We start from the raw sequence: 24,875 nt of genomic DNA, 5'->3' as shown, positions 1-24,875 counted from the left end.
ACTCACCTTTTGGATACAGTAACTTTTATTTGACACAAGAAATACCAGAATGCCTGTATCTAATAATATCCATCATGTATTGGTCAAAAATAACCCTTTTTCCTTTCACGCCGCATCCCTTAACTAGCTGTCAGTTTTAAAACCAATATTTCTGAATGCTCTCATCACACTCACAAACGATGGGCTTGCATCATAATTATTAAATATATATAGTTAGGTATAAAATGATGTTGTTAATCACTTAAACTTTGTAAAAGATACCATGAACATGTTATAGATGAGCTTATAAATCAAGAATAAAAATCGATATCTGCATTGATAAATGACATACTAAGGCGGATTCATTTCAGTAGTATTTTTAAGTACTTACTAATACCTTTCTAAAGCTTAACAGTCTGTCATGATTTTAAAGTGTTACCGTTTCTTCTTATTCTGTACTGTAAACCACTTTGTGACTTTTATTGTTGAAAAACACATTTTTAATGTGCAGCATGTTTTCCTGATAATATTTACACAAAACTGATTAACAGGCATAGTCTAGGTTGTGGACTGCATGCTTCCATTTCTCCCACCACACAACAATTTGGGAGAAAACTCCTCATCATACTTTAATATATAATGCTGTTTTGAAGTGGACACTGTACTAAAACATGCAGTGTTAATATAAAAGCACTATAAAAAAAATATTCAATAGTAAACTAGAAGTTTTGCCTACCTTTTTTTTGCAATCACTGGAGATGACATCACTCCTCTCAAGAATATCTGCAAATACACAAAATGACAGTCATGTGTCTTTCAGCCAAAACCTTTTATATGCATGGCGACCTCAAACTACAAACAGCTGACAAATAAAAACATTTTAAAGACCCTGAATTGTGGTCTGTGAAACGTATAAAAATACTGAGTAGGCTCAAATAATTCTAATTTTATATGAAGATAGAAAGAGGGGAAAAAAGCTAATTGAGTTAGCTTTTACATTTAGATCTATGGGAAATGCACCAGAATATATGACTTTAGCATAAGCATTTTTTCTATTATTAACCATGAGTCAGTGCCTGATCGAGTCTACTATTACTGACCAAGGACATATGTGGTAGGGATCACAAGACCAACCTACCCTACATCCTGATCCAGACTTACCCTAAACTTCACCTTCAATTTATCCAATATAGGCTTGATTCCGTTCCATTAAAAATCTCATCATCGACTAACTAGGTTAAGTGGCCTGAGGTTTTCAAACCCCTCACTACAAAGATGAATGCACAAAGATGAATTCAGTGGTGTAATAAGTGTAGATATGGTGGTATTATCTTTCATTCTCAACATGTGTTCAAATGCATGTGTGGCGTACACACCAAGAGAATTGTACATATCTGAATAAAAAGCTATGGGGGCCTTTTTGCTGGCATGGCTTTTGTCCTCTTATTCTCTTATAATGACAAAAGTTCCACACCCTTTCTCTCTATTGTCTCCCAAGAAGAAGTCATCCATATTGGAAGAGGAATTACAGGCAGAGCTATGGCTTTCACAGTCACAAGATCTCTACCCAGCTGGAGACCTGCTGAAAACTGAGGCAAACAGTTTCCCACCATTTTAATGTTAATACCATGCCGTTAAATGCAAACAGTCCCCTGTAGAGGCTTTTTATTCTCTCCATTCCTTATCACCACTTTGGCTTGGAAGGTGTTAACCTTGATTTTGTCACCTGTCTAGACTCTTTCACATCTGGTCTTTTATCACTATTGTATCTCTAAATACTGGTACCCCCACGGTCATTCACCAGGCTTTTGTGTCTATTCTTCTCCTTATGTAAATAGAGAAACCTCCACTTGTTTCTGTTACCCCCTCTGTTCTGTTCCCTTTCCCTGGAGTTTCCTGCATAAAAGTCTTTAAGAAAAACAAAACAGTCTCCCCCCTTTTCAAATAAAGATTTCTCTTCTGAATCTCAGACTAAAGCTAAACTTTTCCATTACTTTGTAAACTTTCCCATTTCCAAGTGCTGCTTAGTTTACAAAGTAAACTTTTCCATTGGAAAAGTTTTCCATTGGAAAAGTTTAGCATGCAATGAATAATGTCCATTTGTTGTTTAAGGCTTGATAATTCAGATTTATACCGTTGCTAGATCCTCTTTAAAAAATACAAGAAATCTTGTGTCTCAATATTTTACTTTCTCTTTGACCATTTGACTGAAATCCGCAGTTGCCCACAGTTAAGCCAGAGAGGTCCAGTATACAGCGCATATATATATATATATATGAAGACATTATTTCAGTTTGTCATTTAATTTATTTAGTTGATATATGTTTTTAATAGAATTCTCAAGCATTTGTGTTTTCTTGTTTTTATGAAAGGTCATCTAATACATTTGGTAAGCACTGCAAACTGTGTGTCTGAGATCACGTGGGGAATAGAATGGAAAAGATAGAGTAATGCCGATAGTATGTTCATTTGGATTCATCAATCTGAGTCCCAATTAAATGCTAACTTAGTTTGCATTAGTTTGCTTAGAGGAAGTTCCTCATTCGGTCCTGATCACCATTTTACTTTGGAATGTGTGAACCTTGAGCTTGTTACTTGTCTAGAGCCTTTCACCCTTTGTAATTGTTGTCTGAGTCTCTAGATATCCCATGGAGCTGCCTGACAATCTTCAACACCTTTTGTCTCATCTTTTGTTCTTGATATGTAAATGTTGCCCTCCAGTGGTTTTTATTGCACCACCCTTGCTTGGAAACCGTGTGTATAAAGAGCATTCTTTTAGAAGGTTTTGTGTTTGTAAACCCACTGTATGTCAGTGTAGTTCATAAACACACTACCCCTGCAAATGCAGGGTAACAGAACATTCGAGTTATTATATATAGTTTGTTGTACTTTGAGTGTACTCACTATGACAAGTGGGGCATCTTTTCCCATTGTATTCAAATCTTGTAAGGGTCATGTCAAAATCTGAGATCACCTGGATCAAAAACGAGATAAAAATCATGAAAGAAATAATATTCTATTTTCTTACAGGGGTGAATATGTTTATAAGAGGAGTGAGTGATGTGGATACCTGCAGGGTTTTGGAGCCAGCCTTCTGCATGGACTGCAGGATCTCTTGTACCCTGTCACGGTCCTTCATGTGCAGCTTGGAGAACTTTTCAATCTGTGCAGGCAGAATATATGTTGATGAGACAGATGGTGAGGTGAAGTCCAGGTGCTGATTATAGCATGTGTAAAGCTCAGAGTTTGGCTAAATTTAATTGACAGTAGTGCGATAAACACCAGTCCAGCAGGATAGGTGCTAAAATCCGGTTTTTAATCTCCTGACTGGTGAGTATCAAACACGGACAACGCTGCGGGATTAATGCTGACTCTGCAGTTCTCACATGAACAAAAGCATTCAGAGGAGAAAGCAGTAGCATGTTAACACTAAATTCCTTAGCCATAGACTTTCTCTGGATTTAGCTAGCTGGGAAAAAAAACTAACCAGTATAGAAGTATGCTTGAAGGATTTGTGAAAAAACATACATTTTTAAGCTGTATTTTCAATGAATTAACTCTTTTTAAAATGTGTTTTATTTTAAACAAAACGAAGTATATATAATTGAAATATGTCAAATACTAAATAAAAAGATAAGTCGGAAATACACGAGGCAGACAAGAGTCCTTGTATTTGAAATTAAACTTGTGTGTTCATAACTTCCTGTGCACCTGCTTACGCCCCATACTGTATTATTAGGAGGAGGAGCCAAGGGTAGAATGAGAATTAACAATAAATGAATGAAAAACAAATGACATAAAAAAAAAGATCATTACGAAAACAAAACAAACATAACGAAACGAAAGTCTTACACTCCTCGCCACATGCCACATCACCAGTGGGGGGTTAGAATGGGTACTCATATTGGTGGGATTGGTTTTTCACAGTTTGCAGTCATATACTTTAACTCTCATGATCATCCTGTTTGGATTTCAGTCTGATTTTATTCTCTATCCTAACCTTAGCTGGACTGTGAGAGTCTCGACCGACGGTCACAGCGTTGAATGTCTTTGTGTAATATTTCAATTAGCGAGAGTCTGGTATCAAATGCGGAAACGTTATTTTCTATTGATAAGTGGGTATCGCTCACCTTTTGGAAGAAAATCTCGAATGGTGTCAATTCAGAACTGTCCTTTTCTGTCATTTTTGGTGAATCACTACGGGGTCTTTTGGACTTTTGTGTTTGACTGGCAGTTTTACGTTTGGTAGGTTGACGTTTGTTCTTGTTTTTCCTCATGGTGAAAATTCGGTGTAAAAAGACGCCAATGAAGTCTTCCTATTCACCCAGGTCAGTAAATGGTGGAGATTCCAGGATTTTGAAGAGAGACTAGTCTTATAAGTAGATCAGAAGTTTTGTTTAGGTTCTAGCTAGTGTATGCCGCCATGTTCAATCTCACAAAGTCTCACGAGAGTTGCGTTCACAGGTACATCCTCACGAAAAATCCGTTAAGTCAGATTTTTTTTAAAGCCTCCTATCGTGAGCTGTCAGTATACGCTTATTATTTATTCTGCACGGCAACAGCAGATCTGTTTCGTCTTGAATTCCTTTGCTATTCTTTGTTTTTCTAACACAACATCACAGCTGTCCGCGATATCGCATTGCCTTTGACAGAAAGAGCATGCGCGTTCTAAGAGGCTACGTTCCCACGCTGCAACGTGAAAGAGCAATGCAGAAGACTCTAATGATGCCTGCTCATAATTTCATCAACGTTAAACTGTTCGGCAAATGAAGGATTTCAGTTTCATATTCAATAGATGAGACATGACTTCTGCAACTGGTCAGTGTTTTACGCACTGCTTCTTTACAGATAAACTACACAATACATTTTAAAAATAATCACGCGTTTATTCTCAGTTTACTATCTTCAGAATAATTTTACTGGTATAGTAATAGAGTAAGTTGTGGCATATACTTTAGCTGCTCCAAGGATAACATCAGAGTCTGAGTTAAAACTATAGTCATATTCTAATAAATTATCAGAGAGGTGATGTTAATAGATAAGTGTGAACTGGAGAAAAAGTACAACCTCTGAAAAGAGGGCAGAAAAACAAAGAACATTTCTGCCAGCTATTTTTGTACAAATGTAACTGAACCTCATGCCAAGTAATAAAGGGATAACATGAATTCAAGGAAATATGAACTGAAATATGAAATATGAATATATCTCAGTTATATTAATCATCCTCCCATTCTCAACTAGAGCATCATGCTCTAAATAATTCATAAATAACATGCCTGTTTGCTTGTTGTTGTTTTGCATTTTTCATCTCTACATCAGTCATATGAAGTAAGCGCTGTTGATGAATACACTATTAAACTGAAATCAGTTTGTTGTGGGTAAAGCCTGTGGTGACGTGAAATAGTCAGTAAATATAAGGAGTAGAAAGTACAAAGGTATTAGAAGAAAATAAAAGTCTAAATGTATTCCATGTCCAGCAGAATTTTAATACTGCTTTACTGTTAACAGCATCACATTCTGCTAAAATCAATTGGTTTCTGTTTTGTGAATAAATTATTTAAGGCATCCTAAATAGAATAAAATGGGAATACACACTACACAAAACACCGACAGTTGCAGAGGTCTTGTCTGATGTATTGAACATGAAACAGGTGATTTACGAGGTGATTTAGTCCAGATGCTGGTGTCACAGGTTAATCTGGTCACACAGCACAATCACATCCCCTCCATCTAGTGCAGATAATATAAAGTATATGCTTTAGTTGTAGTGCCGACCATTCTCAAATCAAATGATAGTTTGTGGGGAGAATAATGATGACAATAACGTTTTCCAAACAGTATATGAACAGGCATCGGCGCGGGCACCAGCTAAGCTAGCACGCTTTTTTTATTATCCAAAATAAATTAAAACAGACTGTTGCGTCGTGTTAAAAAATCAAAAGGCAAATAAATGCATTTGTAAAGACGAAATATTTATAGATTTTCCCGGTTGTTCGTTAGTAGCTCCTAAAGAAGTGTACGACACATCTGTTTGACTGTCACCAGCGAATCTGAAACCACTTAATCTGAAACACCAGTATTGTCGTTACTGTCGAGATTTTTGGTAACTATTTTACGTGGTAAATAGTTAATGTTAAACAAGACTGAAATATGAACTTCACTACGTGTTATTAAAATGGTTATAATATTGCGAATTAAATAGCACAGTGACAGAGTTTCAAGGGTGTAACTTCTTTTTGAAACCAAGCAAAAAAAATTACCAGTAATTTAACATAGTGTTAGAATATTCATGCTACATGATTGAACGGTTTTCCTTTCATAAATGATATGTGATTTCCCCTCTTAAAATGCCAAAAGAAAAACCAATACTGTAATGTTTCCCACATTTAGCTCTCTGTCAACTAAAATAACTGACTTTTGGACTGTACACAATCCAGTAATGCAATGCAAGCAAATGTCTTACAAAACAACTTTAATTTCAAGAGATGACATTAGCATTTCATACATCCAAGGACACAAAGTGTTGACTATCACATGCAAAGCAAATTACATAGCTTATTTCAGTTAATATTTGCAGTGCCATTTATGTTAGGTCGTAAAGTGGAAATGAATATCATTTCTCCGCTCCGTAACCCTATACTGCTATAATTAGCGCTGTTTGAGTGGGAATTTCTGAATGTCAGTCACAACACATTCATAAAACAATCCCTTTTGTTTTAAAGTTTTATTCCTTGTTTTTCTCATTTCTACGTCTCTTTGGCGGGTAAAAGGAGTCTTCCGATAGACAGAACTCCAATATACACCAAACTTTTACAAGACATTTAATGTTGGAAACTAATCCACCAACATTGTTGTTTCCAAGAAGATTAAATCTCACTGACTGCAAGACAGCTAAAACAAAGCCTTTGCAATATACAATCAGCTCGTCTGATATGAAATAAACAAAACAAGTCAAAGTGCAATGGCAACTTTTTAAAGACTTTAGAAGTTAAAGAGTGGCGTTCCACAGAAGCTTTTCCCATTCTTTGCAGAGTGATAACCAAGCCCTACACATCCTCCCACACTCATTCACAAAGATTAAATATGTCTTTGTTGAATGAATGGGAATGCACTGGGCAATAGATAACCAAAGTGCAAAAAAAGGAATGATTAAGCTGCTGCTGCTGATTGGTCCTTAATGCAGTTGCAGAGCAGATTGTTTCAATGTTAGCTTACTCAAAGGAATGATTTCATTGCATCTTATCACATATTTTGGGATATTACGGTCCTCTCATCTTTTCACCTCGTCAGAAACTTGGAGAAACATTACTATTGTTACATGAGCAAGAAAAGTCACACAAATATATAACTGTCTACAACTAGTCTACAGGATCTTATGATTAACAACCTCCTCGTGTTAATTCATATTTAGTTTTTGTGCCTGTACAGTAACAAGCAAAGCCGTAGTAACAGAGCAGTTAAGATACAAGGGGTTTGGACCGATTGTCACAGTGTTACAATGGAATGAGAGTTCATTAAGAATGCAGGAATGCAATTATTACTAATGCCACGTTGTCTTCCAGTACAATAAAGGAATGTAAAATATCCATAGAAATGTATACATATACAGCTTTTATACTATTTACGTATAAAGAGATAAACAGCCTCTTTATCAACATAAATGGCTAACAGATATTTAGTTGTTGGCTGCACTATAACACTCTTATTCACATATTTATAATCACATCCCTCCTCACAGACCACCAGCAGGACAGCACACACCTGCCCACATATTTCATGGCTTTCCACAAATGAGCCAATAACACAAACACAGCATGAAAGCTGATGACACACAGTTCAGATTAATGAAATCCAGGACGAGAGCAACAGGACCTGCTTTAGTGAATGACTCAAGGTAGAGGACAATGGTAGCTGCATTGAAATTGGGGTTTGCAGGAAATCTTCGGACAAACTCACAGTGGACAGTTCAACACTCTATCTGCGACTGGAGCTGCCGGCGCAGGGTGAGAGTGCGCCGGTGAAGCTGTTGCATCTGCTGCATGCGATCTCGCTGGCGGGCAAGGTTCTGGGGCATGGGGTACCGCTGGCAGCCGTACAGGAAGCGGTACGGGATGCGGACGTGGCAGGCAGTAGCTCGACAACGAGGCTGAGGCATGGGTGGCAGCAGCATCCATCGCTTCCTCTCGGCGCAGTAACGGTAGGCCTCCTTGCGATACTGCTTGTCTACATCGTCGCTGTTCTTCCAGCCCCCGATGATGAAAACATCCTCATCAAAGTGGCAGATTGCAGCACCCTCAATGCTGGTTACCTCTGGTGGAAGGCTTTCTAGGATCTCATCAGAGATGCGCACACTAATCTTCTGCCTGGCAACCTCATCCCGAACTGTGTAGCTTTTAGGACAGCAGGAGGCTGTGTGGTAGAAGTTAGTGGATGCCACAGCCATCTGGAAGATACAGTAGTTGTCAATAAGAGGCAGGGAGTCAACATCCTGCCACTGGCGACTCTCTGTGTCATAACGAGTGGTCACCGTCTTCAATCCGTCATCATTATCTGTATCGACGGGTGTGCGTGCTGTGACATAAACATAGCGGTCCTCCACACTCACTGCCTTCACGTCTCGCAGGATTTTGGGAGCAGATTCCAGATTGTGCCATTTGTCCTGCTCTGGCTCATACACACTGACATCCTTGAAACCCGGGCTGAAGTTGCCATGGCCACCAATGCTGTATAAGATATCCTTAATGCAAGTCAGGCCAAAGGAGTGCTTGCGTGTGGTCAAGTTGCTCACCTGCTCCCAGGTGTTACGATTAGGGTTGTAACGTTCCACAGTCTTAGCGAAGCCTGGCTCCATAGAACCAGCTACATAGACGTGGGACTCTGTGGCAGCGATGGCGTGGCCATCCAGATGGTTATGGATGTGAGGCAGATTGACCCAACGGTCCTCATAAATAAAGTAGCCCACACATTCGCTAAGGTAGTCGCCTCCCTCCGAAACTCCACCTACTACCATGATAACGTCCATATTTTGACCAAAGCGAGGCTGAAAGGAGGCCATGTGTGAAGACCAGAACTCCATATCAGCCGACTTGAGGTTTTCAAATCTAATAGCATGGCCCTCTACTGCCTCCGACACCAGCCGCAGGCAGGCCTCGTTGGATGCCACCAGTCGTTCATTTTTCACCACTCTGGTCAGGTAGGTGGGCTTGATCTGGGGTAGCCTCAGGAGACGAAACAGCTCTTCAAAATAGCGGCTTCTCTCCTCTGGGTTCTTCTGCACCCACTTCACCACAGCCTCAAAAAGCACTTCCTCAGAATCCACGGTTATCTCTGCATCTGATAGCCAGTCACGCACCAGGTGAAAGGGGAGCGTGTAGAACTCCTCATCCTGGATAACCTTGTGGAAGTTGCGGCGGATCATGTCTGCAGCCCGCAGAGCCAGCTGGTCCAGGGTGTACATGTGAGCCAAGCTGTGGACGGCCACACAGTTGGTCAGACTCAGCTTCTTCTTAAGGAACTCTCCACAGAAATCTTTCAGCTGCAGCAGCAGGAACCTGACAAAGTAAACAAAGGAAATACAGTAAAGATTAGACAATAAAATTTCCTGCCAACTACATAACAGCATTCTGTTTACTCTTCTTTCTGCAAGCAGTGCGCAAAAACAATACTTCTACGGAAGGCCCAATGCATAGCATGCATAGTTAATTCATCTTTCTGAAAGAAAAAAGAAAAGATGCGAAATTAAACTGATCATACCTATCAGCCAGCTCCAGAACTTCATGCACATTGCAGGTACTGACGCGTATTTCTCCCGTATACATATATTGGATAACACTCTCCACCGTCTCGGGGTCCGGCCCCAGCTCTGAGCTCCACTCCTTCATCTCCACCCGTCCGGACAAGGACTCGGAAAACTGTCCCCCCAGCAGTGGGGTGAAGTAGTCGGTGGCCGCAGCCAGGACAGACCTGTGGGCTGAAAACTCACAGCTCTGGAGGCTGCCCATTGCCGCCCCGCTGCTGAAGGCCAGCGTCACGTCGCAGAATAAGCCCTGCTTTCTCTGTTCGTTCTGCCGCCGCGAAAGCTCCGAGCAGTGGGAAGACGAGGTGAATTCCTCGGCCTCTTCCGCGTCTCCGTCTCCAGCAAGCGCACTGGGCGTGCTGGTGCCGCTGCTACCGCTGCTCCTGGTGGAGTCCTCCGGGTTGGGTGCCGCCGCTGCCATTCTACTGCCAGCACTGGAGATGAGCAGTGGTGGGAAATGAAGTAAACTAGCTAAGGAACGGGGGAGACATATAAGCGGAGAACAATGAAGTGCGTTTCGTATTTGTTGCGTCACTTCCGGGGCGAAAAGGGGACGGTTTACTTTTAAAAAGCCGCTTCAAATCACCCCTTTTTTCAGGTTTTAGTTTAATTTTAGAAGAAAAGACCTTAGTTTAAAATAAAAAAGAGGTTATTTTTATTGTTAGTTTTAGCGTTCTGGTCTGTGCAGCATATGATAGCATTTAACACACAGGACACAATGGATAAATTTTCAATTACTTAATGCAATAGGCAAAAAATTGGTGGCCTTTTTTTAAACATGTACTGTCATACATTAAGTTTAAAGTGTTGTTTTTGCGCGGCTTTTTTTGTAAATAAACAGTCACTGACATGCGCACTGAGTAAAAGGCGTTCCTACCTGTCTACACATGGACAGGAAAACATAATTGTTTTCAGTCTGCAGGCTCAGAGCAAGCACGCTGTAAATACACCAAATATGTATGTAATCACTTTAACATCGTTCGTTCGCAGTGGATATGAAAGCCGTTCAATGCATTTATCTGAAACAAAAACGTCCCCGTCTAATAATGTCTCTGTGATTTGAGAATTACATCTAAAGGCGAAACAATTAACTCTCAGCAGGGCAAAGCAAGTAAACTCGCAGTGATTATACAGGACAGTAAGATACCTAATTCACTCAAATGCACAGTGACGCTACCTTGTTATTAAGTCATGATGTAACTGCGTTGGTCTCACGATAGGTCGAGACGTTCATAACCCTGTCTACACGTGTGTACCTCAAAACAGCTGGAGTGATTTAAAAAACTTTTTTTCCCTTTTGTGTAATATTTTACTAAATAATTGGGAGAATTCAGCCGTTGTCCAGTCAGTGGCTTCCGAATATCCTAAATTACACGTTTACCTTTGAGGGAAAAGTCCATGTAATGTCACCCAGAACACATTAGTCTCAACAGCTTAAAAACAGAAGGATACTAGGCTTCTTTAAGTTTAGATGTTAAGGTTTTCACAAAAGGTAAAGCAGTCGGGTTCCTTTCTTTTTTAGCTCTTAAGACTAAAGAAGAAAACGATCCCCATTCCTGGAGGAGATACTAATCCCGTGGGGTTCTGGCGCCCCCTTGTGAATAAAGACAAACACATGCATTGATACATTTTAATGATTACATTTTAATGTACTTAATTATACCGTTATCAACATACAACAAATCAGTACACAGGAACACTTAGCTCACACTCAAAGATAAAAAACATAAAACATGAAGACACTGAAAACACGTTTCTGGTTTCTCACAGATTTGATACACTTTTTAACCACAACTGGATAATGGATAACACTGGCGATGCCTGCCACATATAGATACCCTTTTGGACCTTGTTTTTTTTTTTTTTTCTAAAGAAGTTCAGTCATTCTGAAAAGATTTTCACACCAGGCATGAAACAACCTTCAAAACTGCACTCAGAAGAATTAAAAATCAGAATGAATAAAAACCATACCTCATTAATTATACAAAAATAATACATTTTATTTAACCCCAATTGTGCTGGCTCAAAGATATTTTTATTAATAATTTAGCTTTTTGTTACTAACTGTGTCTCATTTATCATATGCAATGGCAGCCTCTTAAATAACCAGGTAAGAGGAAAAACAAAAAAAAACCCCACTAATTACATATTTGTTGTTCTTATGACTAATAACATTATCTGACCATTTTAATGCTTTCAAAAAATACTCCCTCATATTGTACCAGCTGGGAGAGAACATTTCCTGCACACTGCAAATGGCAGTACCTGCTAGGTATGACTCATAAAAATGGTCCCATCACCCACAGTAAGCAGACTACAAGCATCACTCATTACTACTGTGTCAAAGGCAATACAGAAAATGCAAATTATAACATTCTTGTACCATTTGGTTAGTTAAGTATTAATTCATATGTACACAAATACAGATCTGATGTACAGTATGTTCTGATATTATATAGGAATTATTGCACTACATGTTCACTTCTTGTAGTAAATGGCACAGTGAAGAGAGCAGCACAGAAACATGAAACACTGTCGCACAGACACACATGCTACTTTAATATATTGATGTAGTATTTGGGGGTAAACAACAGTACTTCTCTAGTCATCAGTAACTTTCTGTTTACTTCCTCCACTGTATACCTCATCCGATTGCTCTCCAAAACACATTTTAAGACGGAAGGTTCACAGTTTAGCAGGTTATATATTAATCATGTGAGCAGCGCTGACAGGTTTCCAGAACTAAATTCTTTCCACCACTTGGCATTTACAGCTATATTAATCGTAACATCTTCCCTATGTTATGGCACTGATTTGAGATGATGTCACAGTATGTGCAGGGGTACTAATGGCAGGGTGAGGGACCAAACAGCTGCTGCTGCTATACGGTTTAGTCCCTCTGATTACATAGACATGTGCTCTGGGAGTACATAGGAGATGTCATCCCAAGGGTGGCGATACAGACCCTGTTTCAGCCTCTTCTGATCCAGGTAGTGTCCTTAAGGAGATATATAAAAGAAAGACTGGTTATCATACAAAGTAGAAGTGTTTGCTGTCTTGCAGACATTGCCATGCACGCAGATAACTCACCAATGAATCCCATACTGCGACCCAAGACAAAGATGCCATTCAGAGCACCAATTTCCACAAACTCATCTGCTTCATCCCTGTGAATGTGTGGTAGACAGGGAAAGGGGCTTTTTAATAATATAGACATGCTTCTGTCACATAATCCCAACAAGTTTCAGCACATCTTCCTAAGTAATCATTTTTATTAAAAAGCCTGGAAGAAAAACTATGCTATCCCTTAATTCTAGTTAAAGTGCCATTCTTAAGAGAAACCTGGTTTAAACTTTAAAGAGAAACTGGCTCACCGTGTAAATCCACCACAAGTCCTGAGCAAATCCACAAAAGCCACACCAATGAAGCCATCCACATTCAGGATCAAGTTGGGTTTCTTGGTAACACAAGTACAGCATAAAATCATTACAAGTGGACTTTTCATACCCTTCATTAATCTCCCTTTCTCCCTCTATATATAGACATTATTACAATAAGAAATACTCATATTAAACATGATGAGAGTTTCAAATAATGACGTTAGAATATAATCTGTGTTAGCCAAACGCTTAGACGGCTCTAAACATTCAGCTTCAGTTTTTTCTGCTCTTTGCTGGATACAGATGTGAAAAACAGGTGATATCCCAAATTTCATTGATTATGGAGGCAGCCAATGAGACGAAGCTCCGCTTAAAGTGATTGTGACGTTAAAAGTGAAGAGAAGCTAAGATCACTTGTTTCAGACAGACGATGAACTGGCAGCACCAAGGCCCTGGATGATAAAGATTATTTTGAACTGAATTATGCAAAGCTACTTTGGTAGAGTCCAACAATTTGGAGCTGGAAATAATTAGAATAAGTCCCCTATAATGTAAGAAATTAGTTTTTTCCAAAAGCTATTCCAAGCTTACCTTAGAGGTGGTGATTTTCTCTACTTCCAAAGCATAGTCCAGCAGCTGTGTGGAAGGAAAGTGCTGCTTCACAAAGTCCTTTAAGATCTGGACTCTCATGTCTGGATTGTTAATCTGAAAAGCACAGACAATTCAATTTCAACATCTCTTCTCCCCAGTCAAAATTGCTGTCTTCCTCTATCAGTATTAGCTCATGATCTAAGAATTATTAGATATGGTGCACATCTATATTTCTTGTATTTTTAAATACTTAGTTTAGCCAGAATAACACGATGCTGTATCAGATGCTCACACGCTAAGTAGCCATGGTACTCACCGACTTGACTCTGTGTCCAATGCCCATGATCAGCTTGCCATCCTTCTTCATCTTGTTCACAAATTCCATGGGCAGCATGCCGCTATCAAATGCTTTGCTGAACTGCTTTGCTGCAGCATCCAAAGCACCTCCAAAACGGTCACCCTAAAAAAATTTTTAAAAAAACATTACAGGAAGAAAGACATAGATTACATTTAGGTGGATGAGTTTTATAGCTATATAAATCAAGTAAATAGATCAAAGACAGGTGTGGGTCTCTTACAATGGTGAGAAGGCCTGAGGTGAGGCTGGAGATGAGGTCTTTGCCAGCTCGGGCACATACAATAGTGTTATGTGCACCAGAAACAGCAGGGCCGTGATCCGCAGTCACCATTAGACACATTTCGATGAACTGGCAGGCATACCTGGGCAACCTGCATACAAAGATGATGAAATATCATAAAAAGGTTGCATAGTTCAAAGATTTTTCCGGAGCTATTTATGGCTGAGTTACAAGCCTGACCTCCTCTGGAACCAAAGCAGCCCCAGAGTGCCTCCGAGACCTATTTCTGACTTGAAGACCTCAGTGATGGGCATGCCAGCATAAATGAGCTCCTGACCTCTCTCGTCACAGATACTGGTCATGAAAGAAGCTGGCTTACGGATCAGACCGAGCTCCTGAAAGGCAAAAACAATGAGAAAAATGAAAAACAACTGCCATCACACCCTTTAAAAGCTCTGCTCTTAAAAAGTTTTTCTTTCTGGCATACTCACTCTTGCCCACGAGTAATCCATTGGTACAGTGGGAGGAGGCAACTCTTCAGCTGGCTGAATAACTCCCTTCGCAACAAGGTCATCATATACAGAGCTGCAAAATTAAAAATAACACAAAAATTAATTACATTTAGATCAAGAATCGCTGCATAAGAATATTAACCCTCCCCCTCATGAACATGCACTGACTTGATGATATCCCCAAGCTCATCAAAGCTTTTAGGGACAAATGCACCAGCTTCCTTCAGAGCTTTGTTCTTAGCTAGTGCTGTCTCAGAGGCCTGGTTGGCACAAGCTCCTGCGTGGCCAAACTGAACCTGAACACATTGTGTAACACATTGAAGAACACAATTAAAGCGACAATTAATTTCTGGAATGTCTCATTACTCATCTGTTTAATATGCATCAAACACTAAATCTGCCCTCTTACCTCTGAGGAGAACATAGTGGCACAGGTGCCAATACACCAGCACACAACTGGCTTTGTGATTCTGCCCTGTTTGATAGCTTGGCAGATCTTGTATTCTTCTGTGCCACCAATCTGTTACAAGGGCACAGACAGTCAAAAATTAGCAGCCAACAACAGTTTAAAGCTCCGAGCACCAGTGTGTGATCATTTACTCCTCACCTCTCCCAGTACGACAATCATCTTTACTCCAGGAGTGTCTTGGTAGCGCAGCACATGGTCCGTAAACACAGAGGCTGGGTATCTGAAGAAGAATTATGAATTAAGTCCCAGCTCACACCACATTTAAATCCAGAGCCAAAAAGCACATACGTACCTATCCCCACCGATGGCCACACCTTCAAATACACCATCAGTGGTGCGGGAGATTATATTGTTAAGTTCATTGGACATGCCGCCTGATCGGGACACATAGGCCACGCTTCCTGGGCGATACAGCTTGGAGGCGAGGATGTTATCCAGCATGCCTCCCGTGTTCCCGATCTTGAAACAGCCTGGCTTGATTCCTCCAACCTGGACAAAACAAAACAAAAGGTGGTTTACTTAAATTAAACAACAACAAAACAGAAAGATCTGGTAAATTCTCATTAGAGGTGAAGAAAAACTAACAGTTGCTGGTCCAATGATTGTGACACCCTTCTCATCTGCTGTCTTGATAAGCTTCCTAGTGTGGGCTTCAGGGATTCCCTCAGCAATGATGGCAATGGTGCGAATCTGAAGACAAACAAAGAGAAATGCTTAACTGTGAAGCCCTTATTAAAGTTTTTATAGGCCACAGATGCTGCAGCTGGGTACCTGGGGGTACTGCATGGTCTCTATGGTGCTATCAAAGGCTGAGCGCAAAGAGGCAAAGTTGATGAGCACATCTACATCTGGATGCTTCTTCATGGCATCGCTCATGTTCTTATACACAGGGAGGAGTATCTCTTTATGTCCCCAGTAGAACTTCTGTTTGTGGTCTCCACTGGAAGGCAGCCAACAAGAAACGCATATAAGAAACAGTAAAAACAGTACAGTACTCTCAGAGGTTTTTACAGTTATATTACAGCAAACGGGCATTACACTGAGAGCAGACACAAGGTAAAGAGGACAGGCACAGCATACATACGTGAATGGGTAGACCATAGCTGCGACAGATGGCTCAGCTCTGGAGCAGATATAGTCAAAGTCCAGCATGCCCTGTACTGCACGAGTCTGCATGCCCCACACTATCGACTTTGTGTGTTTAGTGAAGAGGGTAGTTGCCTTTCCTACAGAGAAAGGAAAACTCTTAGATACTGGTGGCACTGTTAGCAGTGTTTAAATAAAATTGGACATAAAAAAAAAAAAAGAAAATCGATATGTGAGTCCTTGTATTAAAACACTGTCACCTCCATTTTCTCCCAGAGTTTGGAAAATATGAAAATGAAATTTGAAAGTGGAAGCATGGAAATAGTTTTTGCAGAAACCTATTGCTGACCACAGAGGGCGCTATAATACCTATAGTCAACTGTGCATACATACAATGCCTCTACCTACTATCCAGTGATGGATGCAAGTATGACGAACAGAAAGGTTTTGGCATTTATTGTGTAGTCTCATGGTCGGGGTGTTTCTCACCAACGGGGGCTCCAGTTTTAGGCTTCTTTGCTGGTGAACTCTCAACTTTGCCTTTGTTTTCAGAGAAAGAAGCAGTCCTGCTGGACGCTGGCGTCTAGAAAGTATTAAAAAAAGAAGAAGAAAAAAGTAACTTTTTTTCCCCTCGCATATCTCAAAAAAAAAAAACCGTTTCTCAGTAAGGACAGCCTAGTTGGGACAGCTTTAGCTGTGATAGCTGTGATAAATGGTAGAGCCGCTGGATAAGTTGAGATCACGTGCACTTGATGTGCATGTGTCCTGGAAATCTATTAAAAATAGTTTTTGTTGATGACCCCAGTTTCCTAGTACTTCACATTTATTCACACCAATTCCCAGTAGGACAATTCATATTTCATTTCACTTTGTTCTTCTGTTGTAGCGCACATCTGAAGCAAAGACAAACACGCACTTCCTTTGCTGAAATCTTGCACTGCACATTTTTAATGGATGCCTCGAGCGGCGCGCTACAACCTTGCACTTCCAACTGCAGACTCACGACTAAAGCAGCCCACAGATCCCTGCAATGCTCTTTATATAAGAGCATTGCAGGGAACTGTGTAATCTGGTTCACTATGAGGACAAGATAATAGTGACTGAAACAGAGGCTGTGGCATGTAACCTACATTTGAGGGAACTGACTGATGTAAATACACTTCACAGTGAATTGCAAGAATATCTCGATGGTTTATCAGGCCAGTGCGTGTCATACCGATGTGCTGCTGTTGGAGTTGAGGAGGAAGTTGGCAGTGTGGGCAGCAATAGGAGGCAAGTTGGCAATTGGCCTGTGGCCCAGCGCCATGCCAACAATGGCAGTCATGTGGGTTTCTGTGCCAAAGACATGAATTGGGATGCCAGTGGTCTTTCCTGTGGAGAAAGGTCCAGAGTCGAATTAACTGTGGTGTGTAACAGCTGGCAGGTGCTTAGTCTCAAGACTACATTGATAGATTACAATATGAAGCCTAAATTTATAACATATCAGGAAAAACATACCAACTTCTCCCATGACTCTTAGACCTTCCTGGTAGTTGGGGCCTCCACGCCGCACAAAAATAGTGACCTCATGCTCCTTCAGTGGCTCCTGATAATCTCTGATAGCCCGAACAATTCCCTTTGTCCAAAATGACAGAGATGCTCAATTAACACATGACATTAAATAAGAAATATTGATATATTAACACCATGCAAACAAAATGCACACTGTACCTTAAATGTTGCTGCAACATTTGTGAAGTTTGCAATGCTTCCTCCGATGATCAAAACCTTCCCTGGAACACATTAATATGGAAATAATTTCATATAGAAATAATATTGTTAATAATACAAAAAGAAAGAAAGAAAGTAAGAAAGTTTACACAATTCCCACCATCAGAGTGCTTTTCTCTCGTCATCAAAGATAGGATGGTCTTGGCATAATCATAGGTCTGCTGTTCACTCGGTGCTCCAGAATACTCTCCATAATTGGCCAGCTCGTTAACCCCACCAAGATCACAGATTGTGTCACTGAGGGTGTTTCATATTAGTAAAGAGATAGAATAGAGAGAAGAAACAGATCAACAAAAGCAACCACAGCTCTGTTTTTCTTATATGGGCATTTTCAGCTGCAACAATAAACACAACTTCAGGAAAAACAGACCTCCAGAACACATCCCCTTTATTCATTTAATACTGCACTGTAAACAGATACAACTTAACAGTGCACAGGGGAAATAATTAGTCACGCCTGATGGGTCTGCAAGTCCCACTCTACACCCCCGACAGACGGCAGAGTGAGTGAGGCACCGCTCTTTCTTCCAGACTCTCAGTAAAACAGCAACATCTAGGAATCCAATTTAGCTGGCAGCTGAATGGGCAGAGTCTAAACTGCTGCACTATCAGTATCCCTACTGCATCTCTGGCATTCTCCCCTAATGCTAAACCCAATTATGCACAGAGGAATGAATTTAATGGTGATCAATACTAGAGATTGTTTAGGCTAAACAAGATTGTTTAGTCTTGAGAGCCATGAATTCTAGTGTGTATGTTAGCACTATGACTGAGTACCTGTACACCACTGAGGCACCGCCGCCTGCCACCATGGTCCAGATTCTGCCTCGCGGATTAAGGAGAGTGAGTTTGAGGCTGGCTCCACTCTTAGCATCAAGGTCTGCAATATAGGCCTCCTACAAAAGGAAAAGGAAGATAAAGAAGTACGGGCACTGTTAAATATTGCCTTAATCAGAGAGGGACCTTTTACAAGCATCTCACTACATAGTTGTAATTTGTCCTTTGCCTGCCCTGTAACATTAAATGGGCCATTAATTAGAAATACTGTATAGATATTGACAGCGACAGAGGATGTGATGCACATCAGTGGTTGTTTGTGACAGTCAGGTCCACAGCTGGTGGCTGAGAGTAAAAAAAGCTCCCAATCAAAGGCACCTGCTGTCCCTCATCTCCACTTCGACTCGCAGCAGCCCAATTAGACCGGGCCGTCTGCTACACAGACAGACAGTCTGTCTCAAACCAGCTCCCACATGTTTCACCCAAAAACAGACAAAAAAAACAACCATCCTGTAAACAAATGAAAAAGAAAAAACCCAGCCCTTTTCCATTTACAAGCTCACTACATTAAATATTAAGTTCTGTCAGTGTCATTCAAAAGTACAATAATCAGTCATATTCATCTTCTAATTATTGAAACAATCTTTCATGTTATAGGTCTTTCATTTATTATAAATATAGCTCCCACAACAAATAAAGCAGAACATTTCATGCATCTATGGGGTAAATTTATTTATTTTCTCCAAATCGTTATGCACATGTTGCAGCCCAGGCAATCTTTTCTGGAGACACGTTTCCTCTCCAAAGTGAGACCTACAGTATTTTTACGTGTGAATATGTTTGACGATACCACTGTTTCTAAATAATTATACAGGAGCTAACCTGTTTAAACCCATTTAAAAAAAATACAATTTATTCTTCAGGTTAAAAACAGGTTTACAGGATCCATCGCAGTTAACACTATCCCCTTCTTCTTACCTTTAAAGTACTGAGGAAGGCCATCACAAGAGGTCTAGGACATTTTAATTAACTGAAACAGTGCCATTATTTTAGTTTGGGAAGGCACAATTTATGAAATGATGAAGGTGATGGATGTTCTACTGTACCTCTGATAAAAAGCTAATGAGCAATAATAAGAAACAGTCTCAAGAGGTCACAATTATAAGTCTGATGCATTTCTACCTCTGTCCCTCTAGACCTCCCCTCACCTCGGGATAAGCCTCCCTGCCGAACGGTGGAGGAAACTCCACATCTCCCCACTTGGCCTTGCAGATGTAATCAGCTGTTGCGTCGATCTTAGCGGCCATGTCCAGCACATAAACTCCATCTTTTGTGACCACTAAAAGGGGAGATGTCAAGATGTAATGTTAAAACGTATACTCCAGCATGCTAGTATAAACTAGAAATAATCTTGTAATTAAACACACACCACAATCATATAAATCAGATACAGATTTAAGTTCTTACATTCCCACATTATTGTGACATGCAGTCATTGAAGCTGTATAGCAAATGATTAGTTTGATTTAATTAAGTATGATTAATGTGCTTTAATACACATTAAGACACTACACTGTATTCTAAATGATGTCACCCACATTTGGTTTATATTGTTTTGTCATTGATTTATATAAGATACATTAATCATTTTTTTCCTCGGTTTTCTTGTGTTACTTCTCTGTTGATGCACTCCGCCTTATTTTGAACAAAGGAGGAGGCTAAGGGTGAAGGTGTTTTAAATGCCAACCAATTGAACGTAACCATCTGCTGAGACCGCATTAAGGGAATGTGGTTTCTTTACATTAAATTTACTTTTTAGTCCCTGTGGTTTCCATTGCTAGTCACGGTGGATAGTTCCCCCTCCCTGAGCTTGGTTCTGTCTTTTAAAAGGGGTTTTTTTCCTTCCCACTGTTGCCAAGTGTTTGCTCATAGGGGGTATCTGATTGTTGGGGTTTTCCCTGCATTATTGTAGGGTCTTTACCTTACCATGTAAAGTGCCATAAGACGCTGTTGTTGTGATTTGGGGTTACTTAAATAAAACTGAGTTGAACTGAATTTGGTTAGGTCTGTTTGATTAAGGTCTTCTTTCGTTAAGTATTATTTTCAAGATCTGTTCAGCTGACATCTTTTGTGGGCTCACCTATGTCTAAAAATAGCCTGTTTTCATGATAGAGCATTTTTCCATATAATTTGTCTTTTCTGGATATAATAAAACCCACATTTAAAAAAAAACAGTGATTATACATCCTTTAACTTACACCACATCAACAGGAAAAACTACCAGAGGGCATGTACTGGTTACTAATTACATCTTTGCAAACACATACTGCCTTCATCAAACAGAAAGTGCATGTATTATTTAATGTTTTTCCCCCCTCTGTGTCAAAAATGTGTGTTTCATGATGATTTTTTTGTGATGCTTTCCTCTCTAATTTCCTTTTGATGTCCCCTTTCCAATTTTACAATCTGATAACATATTAATAAGCTGGTGCAAGAATAAAGTGTAGATGCTATAACAGTAGCCTGTTCAGATATAGTTTGAGATGTTATTGTGGACTTGAGAAAATCAAAGAAAAAAAAAAAAACCCTACCCAGAGGGTTGATCTCCAGATATGTGAAGAACAGGTCTTCATACAGGTTGAAAAGTCCAACAATGAAACTGGCCAAGATGCTGCAGAAAAAGAGAGAGAGAGAAACAATAAGTTCAGTGTATAAAAGCCTGATTTTTGGATTGGTTGCAGCAGTGCCTGAATTAAATGGAGATGTCTGGATGCCGTGATGCATAATACAAGACAATCACATTAGAAATAGGCAGGAAAAAAATTAAATACATGAAAAATCCACTGATATAAAACAAATTGCTGGCTACAAATCTTGGGCTAGCTCAAGCTCTTAGTCACTTACTTGAGTGTAATAGCTTGAAAGACTAGCTTTGAAGAAGAAAAGTTGCCAACTAAATACACTACAGCCAATTTATTATGAAGAAAAATTCCCTAGAGTTGTCACTGACGCCTTGTTTCCCCCAGTATAATAAGGTTTTATTATTATTATATTAGTGGTGACTCATGTCTTATAAATCTATTCTATGAAGCATGACTGATACAAGCCACAGAATGTTTAGATAAGGAAGGACTACAAAGTATAAATATGAGGGCATGACTTTACCCTTTGCCACAGACAGTATAATTAAATGACAGACACAGGCTGCCAGGTATAAAATCTGAAACAAATGGGGAAGTGCTCGAAACCTCATTTAATCTAATCTGCAAGATGTTCATCTTGTAAATCATAGTCCTACTTATAATAAACGAGACAGTCAAGCAGGATAGAGAAAAAGAGGGCAATTAATTATTAGCCATTCAAAAAGAGAGGAGGAAACACTGCACTGCCCTTCCCATGGACTTTGTATTGCATGAAGGTGCAGTGTGGTGGAAGTCACAACCAACAGAAGTAAGCTGAGGAAGCAAACAGCTGTGCTTTTTGCAAAATCACAAACAGGATAAAACAGAAAAGGAAAACTCCTTTATACTGACATTAATTATACTTAAATAGTTTTTACACATTGCATTTTAAAGGTATAGAATTTGCATCATGGATGACTGTATGATCTATTTATGTGGTGATTTTATTATGTTTAAAAAAATTCTTAACTAATTAGATCATCTTGATAGCAAAATATAATTAGGAATAGGGTGCTAAAATTATCCTTTGATAGTGAAATTTATTTGTGGTCACAAGCTTGTGAATCAATAGTGAAACAGAGTTCTAGAGCTGGGTTGCATATTGTGAAGCCAGCTGTTTTTCCCTCCTGTGCTCTGTCTCCATGCTTGTGATACAGATGCATGGGTCATTCATGTTATTTCAGTCAGATCCACCTGTGGCAAATCATAAAAGATGGCAGATGTGAGGGAGAAAATGAGACTGGGCCCATCTGTTATACACAGTACAGTCTATGATCTTTGCCTAGGTAGACTCTGATTCCCGTGAGTCCCTTTAGTATGCTTATGACACACAGTAATGAAAACTTTGCAAAAGGACTCATCTTTGTGAATCCATCTCTTTTTGAATATCAAAATCTCCATGACAAAAAAATGTAAAACCTGCAAAACATTCACATGCAAAGCACAGTTTCTATGGTCTGTATTCAATTTCTTGAATTGAATCTAACTATTTTTATCTTTAATCTGCAAAACAAATTATCCTCTGCATATTAACAATAATGCTATAAATATACACAACAGGAGCTGCATGCAAACAATCTAATTTGCCTTCTCCATCACATGTCAAAACAGAGAAGTGAGAGGTTGCTGTAGGGGAGGCAGTGCTTTGCTCTCCTCTCCTGTCTGTCAGTTCTGCAGGCAGCTCTGAGCCTCTGTACCCGTATCAGCCTTTTGTCAGGTCGTCGAGTGGCCCGTGGGGGGAAAAGAATGACCGAAACCCCAAGTGACTCAGCTTCTCATGTCTGCTAGCTAAATGCAGGTTTTGTTTTGAGTCCAGAGTGTGAGGAAAAAAAAGTGTTTGTGGGGGTGAGGAGGTGAGCTGGGGCTGGCAGAGTGATTTCTGGGATGGCTTCTTCAATGTCAGCCAAGACAGTGAGACGGCCAGAATCTGCCATCACAAGAGCAATGCTGAAGAGATGGATAAGAGGGTTTGGCGGAGGGTCAGCCACTGTATCCTTCCCATCAAAATAAGTGGACGTGTTCTGAATGTGGCTGTAGCGTTTAAAAAAAGAAGAAAAAAAAAAGGCTGGGAGGTGGAGGCTGATCGAAGAAACGCAAAGCCAAGGAGGGAGTTTGTCATTTGTCTAATGGGCAAATGGAAACCCTCTGCCCGTGTACTGCTCCCCCCACATTTACTGCCAATATTAAAGTGCTCTCTCCAGCTTAATTTATTTGCTGCTTCTCCCTGTTGGTCAGTAGTTCCTTCTATTTTTAGCAGTTTAGTGATGAATACATCAATGTTTGGGTGACAGGGTGTATTAATGAACATAAAATTGTTAATAAAATATTATTTTGCAATGTTTTCATTCAGTAATGTTGTCTTTTTTAATATGAGAAGGTCTATAAATGTTTAATTGTTCTCTTGTTTAAGTGCACACACTGTTTTGTGCGGACTTACTACGAAATAAGATAAAGGCTTCTTGTAAAAAACAATTTAATCATGTAAAAGGTGTATCCGTTTTTAAACAGGTTTCACAAAGATGCTGCTTATTCTGTGAGGATGAGACTGTGTAAAGGCAATATACAATATTACTCCTGCAAGAGAACATATTTAGCCTTCCTTAAAGGCTAAATATGCAGAAACTGACAGAGTACACAATAACAGAAACCCCAGTCTAGTCTGTAATATGCAAAAAAAAAATGCAAATTCTAACTAATGCTGAGTTTCATGCTCATTTTCATAAACTGTACATACTGTGTCCACTCCCAGTCTTTGTCTACCCTGCACACATCAAGATTCTGCACATGCACTCCCTTTACCATTTCTATCCCACTTACACTTTCTTGTCATTGGGGACATGAGTCAGCAGGTCTTTCTTCACCAGGTCTTCACTGATCTTTTCATCCACCTTAATTAGTAGCTTCTGTGCCTTGGCGTCGACGTCTCCTACATCCACCCCGCCCTCGTGGTGAAATAGCACATAGTCCCCTTCTCGAGTGGCGTATATGCACACATAGAATTCCTCCTCCTGACCAATGGATAAAGTTTACAAATCTGTCCATTATATTTCTTGAATACTTTAAATATTTGATTTAGCATCTGTAGTAATACGATATGAATAGGCTAAGATATAAAGAAGGTAGGAATTTATTTTACCTGCTTATGTGGGACAAATGGCTCAATGAGGAAGTTTTTGAGAACACCCTTGGCTTTTCCCACCTGCAAGTCATTAACACAATAATAATCTTCTTAGGGAGCACCAATTTAAAAAAAAAA

The 24,875-nt window shown here is 39.8% G+C and overlaps 3 protein-coding genes across 3 annotated transcripts in view; all 3 read right to left on the bottom strand.

Annotated features, from left to right (window-relative positions):
• LOC102213899 (cytosolic 5'-nucleotidase 3) overlaps window positions 1-4,647 on the bottom strand; it is a 6,356-nt gene extending 1,709 nt beyond the window's left edge. Inside the window, exons 1-4 of the mRNA XM_005726100.1 lie at window positions 4,110-4,647; window positions 3,050-3,142; window positions 2,884-2,953; window positions 716-762 (exon numbers count right to left, since the gene is read on the bottom strand). Of these exons, the coding sequence (XP_005726157.1) occupies window positions 716-762; window positions 2,884-2,953; window positions 3,050-3,142; window positions 4,110-4,256 (357 nt within the window). The 5' untranslated portion in view covers window positions 4,257-4,647. The remainder of the gene's footprint in view (window positions 1-715; window positions 763-2,883; window positions 2,954-3,049; window positions 3,143-4,109) is intronic.
• A 1,789-nt stretch (window positions 4,648-6,436) lies between these two features.
• On the bottom strand, window positions 6,437-10,310 carry LOC102213621 (kelch-like protein 11). Its single transcript, XM_005726099.1, has 2 exons — window positions 9,733-10,310; window positions 6,437-9,530 (listed from the first exon to the last, which is right to left on the bottom strand). Exons 1-2 carry the CDS (start codon window positions 10,194-10,196, stop codon window positions 7,946-7,948), a joined length of 2,049 nt encoding a protein of 682 aa, XP_005726156.1. The 5' UTR covers window positions 10,197-10,310; the 3' UTR covers window positions 6,437-7,945.
• Window positions 10,311-11,399: 1,089 nt separating this feature from the next.
• aclya (ATP citrate lyase a) overlaps window positions 11,400-24,875 on the bottom strand; it is a 20,332-nt gene continuing 6,856 nt past the window's right edge. Inside the window, exons 4-28 of the mRNA XM_005726098.1 lie at window positions 24,756-24,818; window positions 24,437-24,627; window positions 21,530-21,609; window positions 20,147-20,277; window positions 18,939-19,057; window positions 18,262-18,398; window positions 18,102-18,163; window positions 17,889-18,006; window positions 17,608-17,762; window positions 16,881-16,974; window positions 16,390-16,531; window positions 16,077-16,245; window positions 15,891-15,995; window positions 15,598-15,794; window positions 15,444-15,525; window positions 15,246-15,356; window positions 15,005-15,132; window positions 14,816-14,909; window positions 14,565-14,719; window positions 14,325-14,475; window positions 14,063-14,206; window positions 13,747-13,860; window positions 13,150-13,232; window positions 12,866-12,942; window positions 11,400-12,773 (exon numbers count right to left, since the gene is read on the bottom strand). Of these exons, the coding sequence (XP_005726155.1) occupies window positions 12,679-12,773; window positions 12,866-12,942; window positions 13,150-13,232; window positions 13,747-13,860; window positions 14,063-14,206; window positions 14,325-14,475; window positions 14,565-14,719; window positions 14,816-14,909; window positions 15,005-15,132; window positions 15,246-15,356; window positions 15,444-15,525; window positions 15,598-15,794; window positions 15,891-15,995; window positions 16,077-16,245; window positions 16,390-16,531; window positions 16,881-16,974; window positions 17,608-17,762; window positions 17,889-18,006; window positions 18,102-18,163; window positions 18,262-18,398; window positions 18,939-19,057; window positions 20,147-20,277; window positions 21,530-21,609; window positions 24,437-24,627; window positions 24,756-24,818 (2,997 nt within the window). The 3' untranslated portion in view covers window positions 11,400-12,678. The remainder of the gene's footprint in view (window positions 12,774-12,865; window positions 12,943-13,149; window positions 13,233-13,746; window positions 13,861-14,062; window positions 14,207-14,324; window positions 14,476-14,564; window positions 14,720-14,815; window positions 14,910-15,004; window positions 15,133-15,245; window positions 15,357-15,443; window positions 15,526-15,597; window positions 15,795-15,890; window positions 15,996-16,076; window positions 16,246-16,389; window positions 16,532-16,880; window positions 16,975-17,607; window positions 17,763-17,888; window positions 18,007-18,101; window positions 18,164-18,261; window positions 18,399-18,938; window positions 19,058-20,146; window positions 20,278-21,529; window positions 21,610-24,436; window positions 24,628-24,755; window positions 24,819-24,875) is intronic.

This window comes from Pundamilia nyererei, unplaced genomic scaffold, assembly GCF_000239375.1.
Source record: "Pundamilia nyererei isolate P.nyererei 1_Seehausen unplaced genomic scaffold, PunNye1.0 scaffold00018, whole genome shotgun sequence".
NCBI lineage: Eukaryota > Metazoa > Chordata > Actinopteri > Cichliformes > Cichlidae > Pundamilia > Pundamilia nyererei.
This window is presented reverse-complemented; position numbering and strand designations above follow the sequence as displayed.

Bases quoted from the DNA above. Each gene is read 5' to 3' on its own strand.
- LOC102213621 (XM_005726099.1), bottom strand. From the start codon at position 10,196: ATGGCAGCGGCGGCACCCAACCCGGAGGACTCCACCAGGAGCAGCGGT. The intron at 9,531-9,732 runs GTATGATCAGTT...TTACTTTGTCAG, and splicing joins GTTCTGGAGCTGGCTGATAG to GTTCCTGCTGCTGCAGCTGA.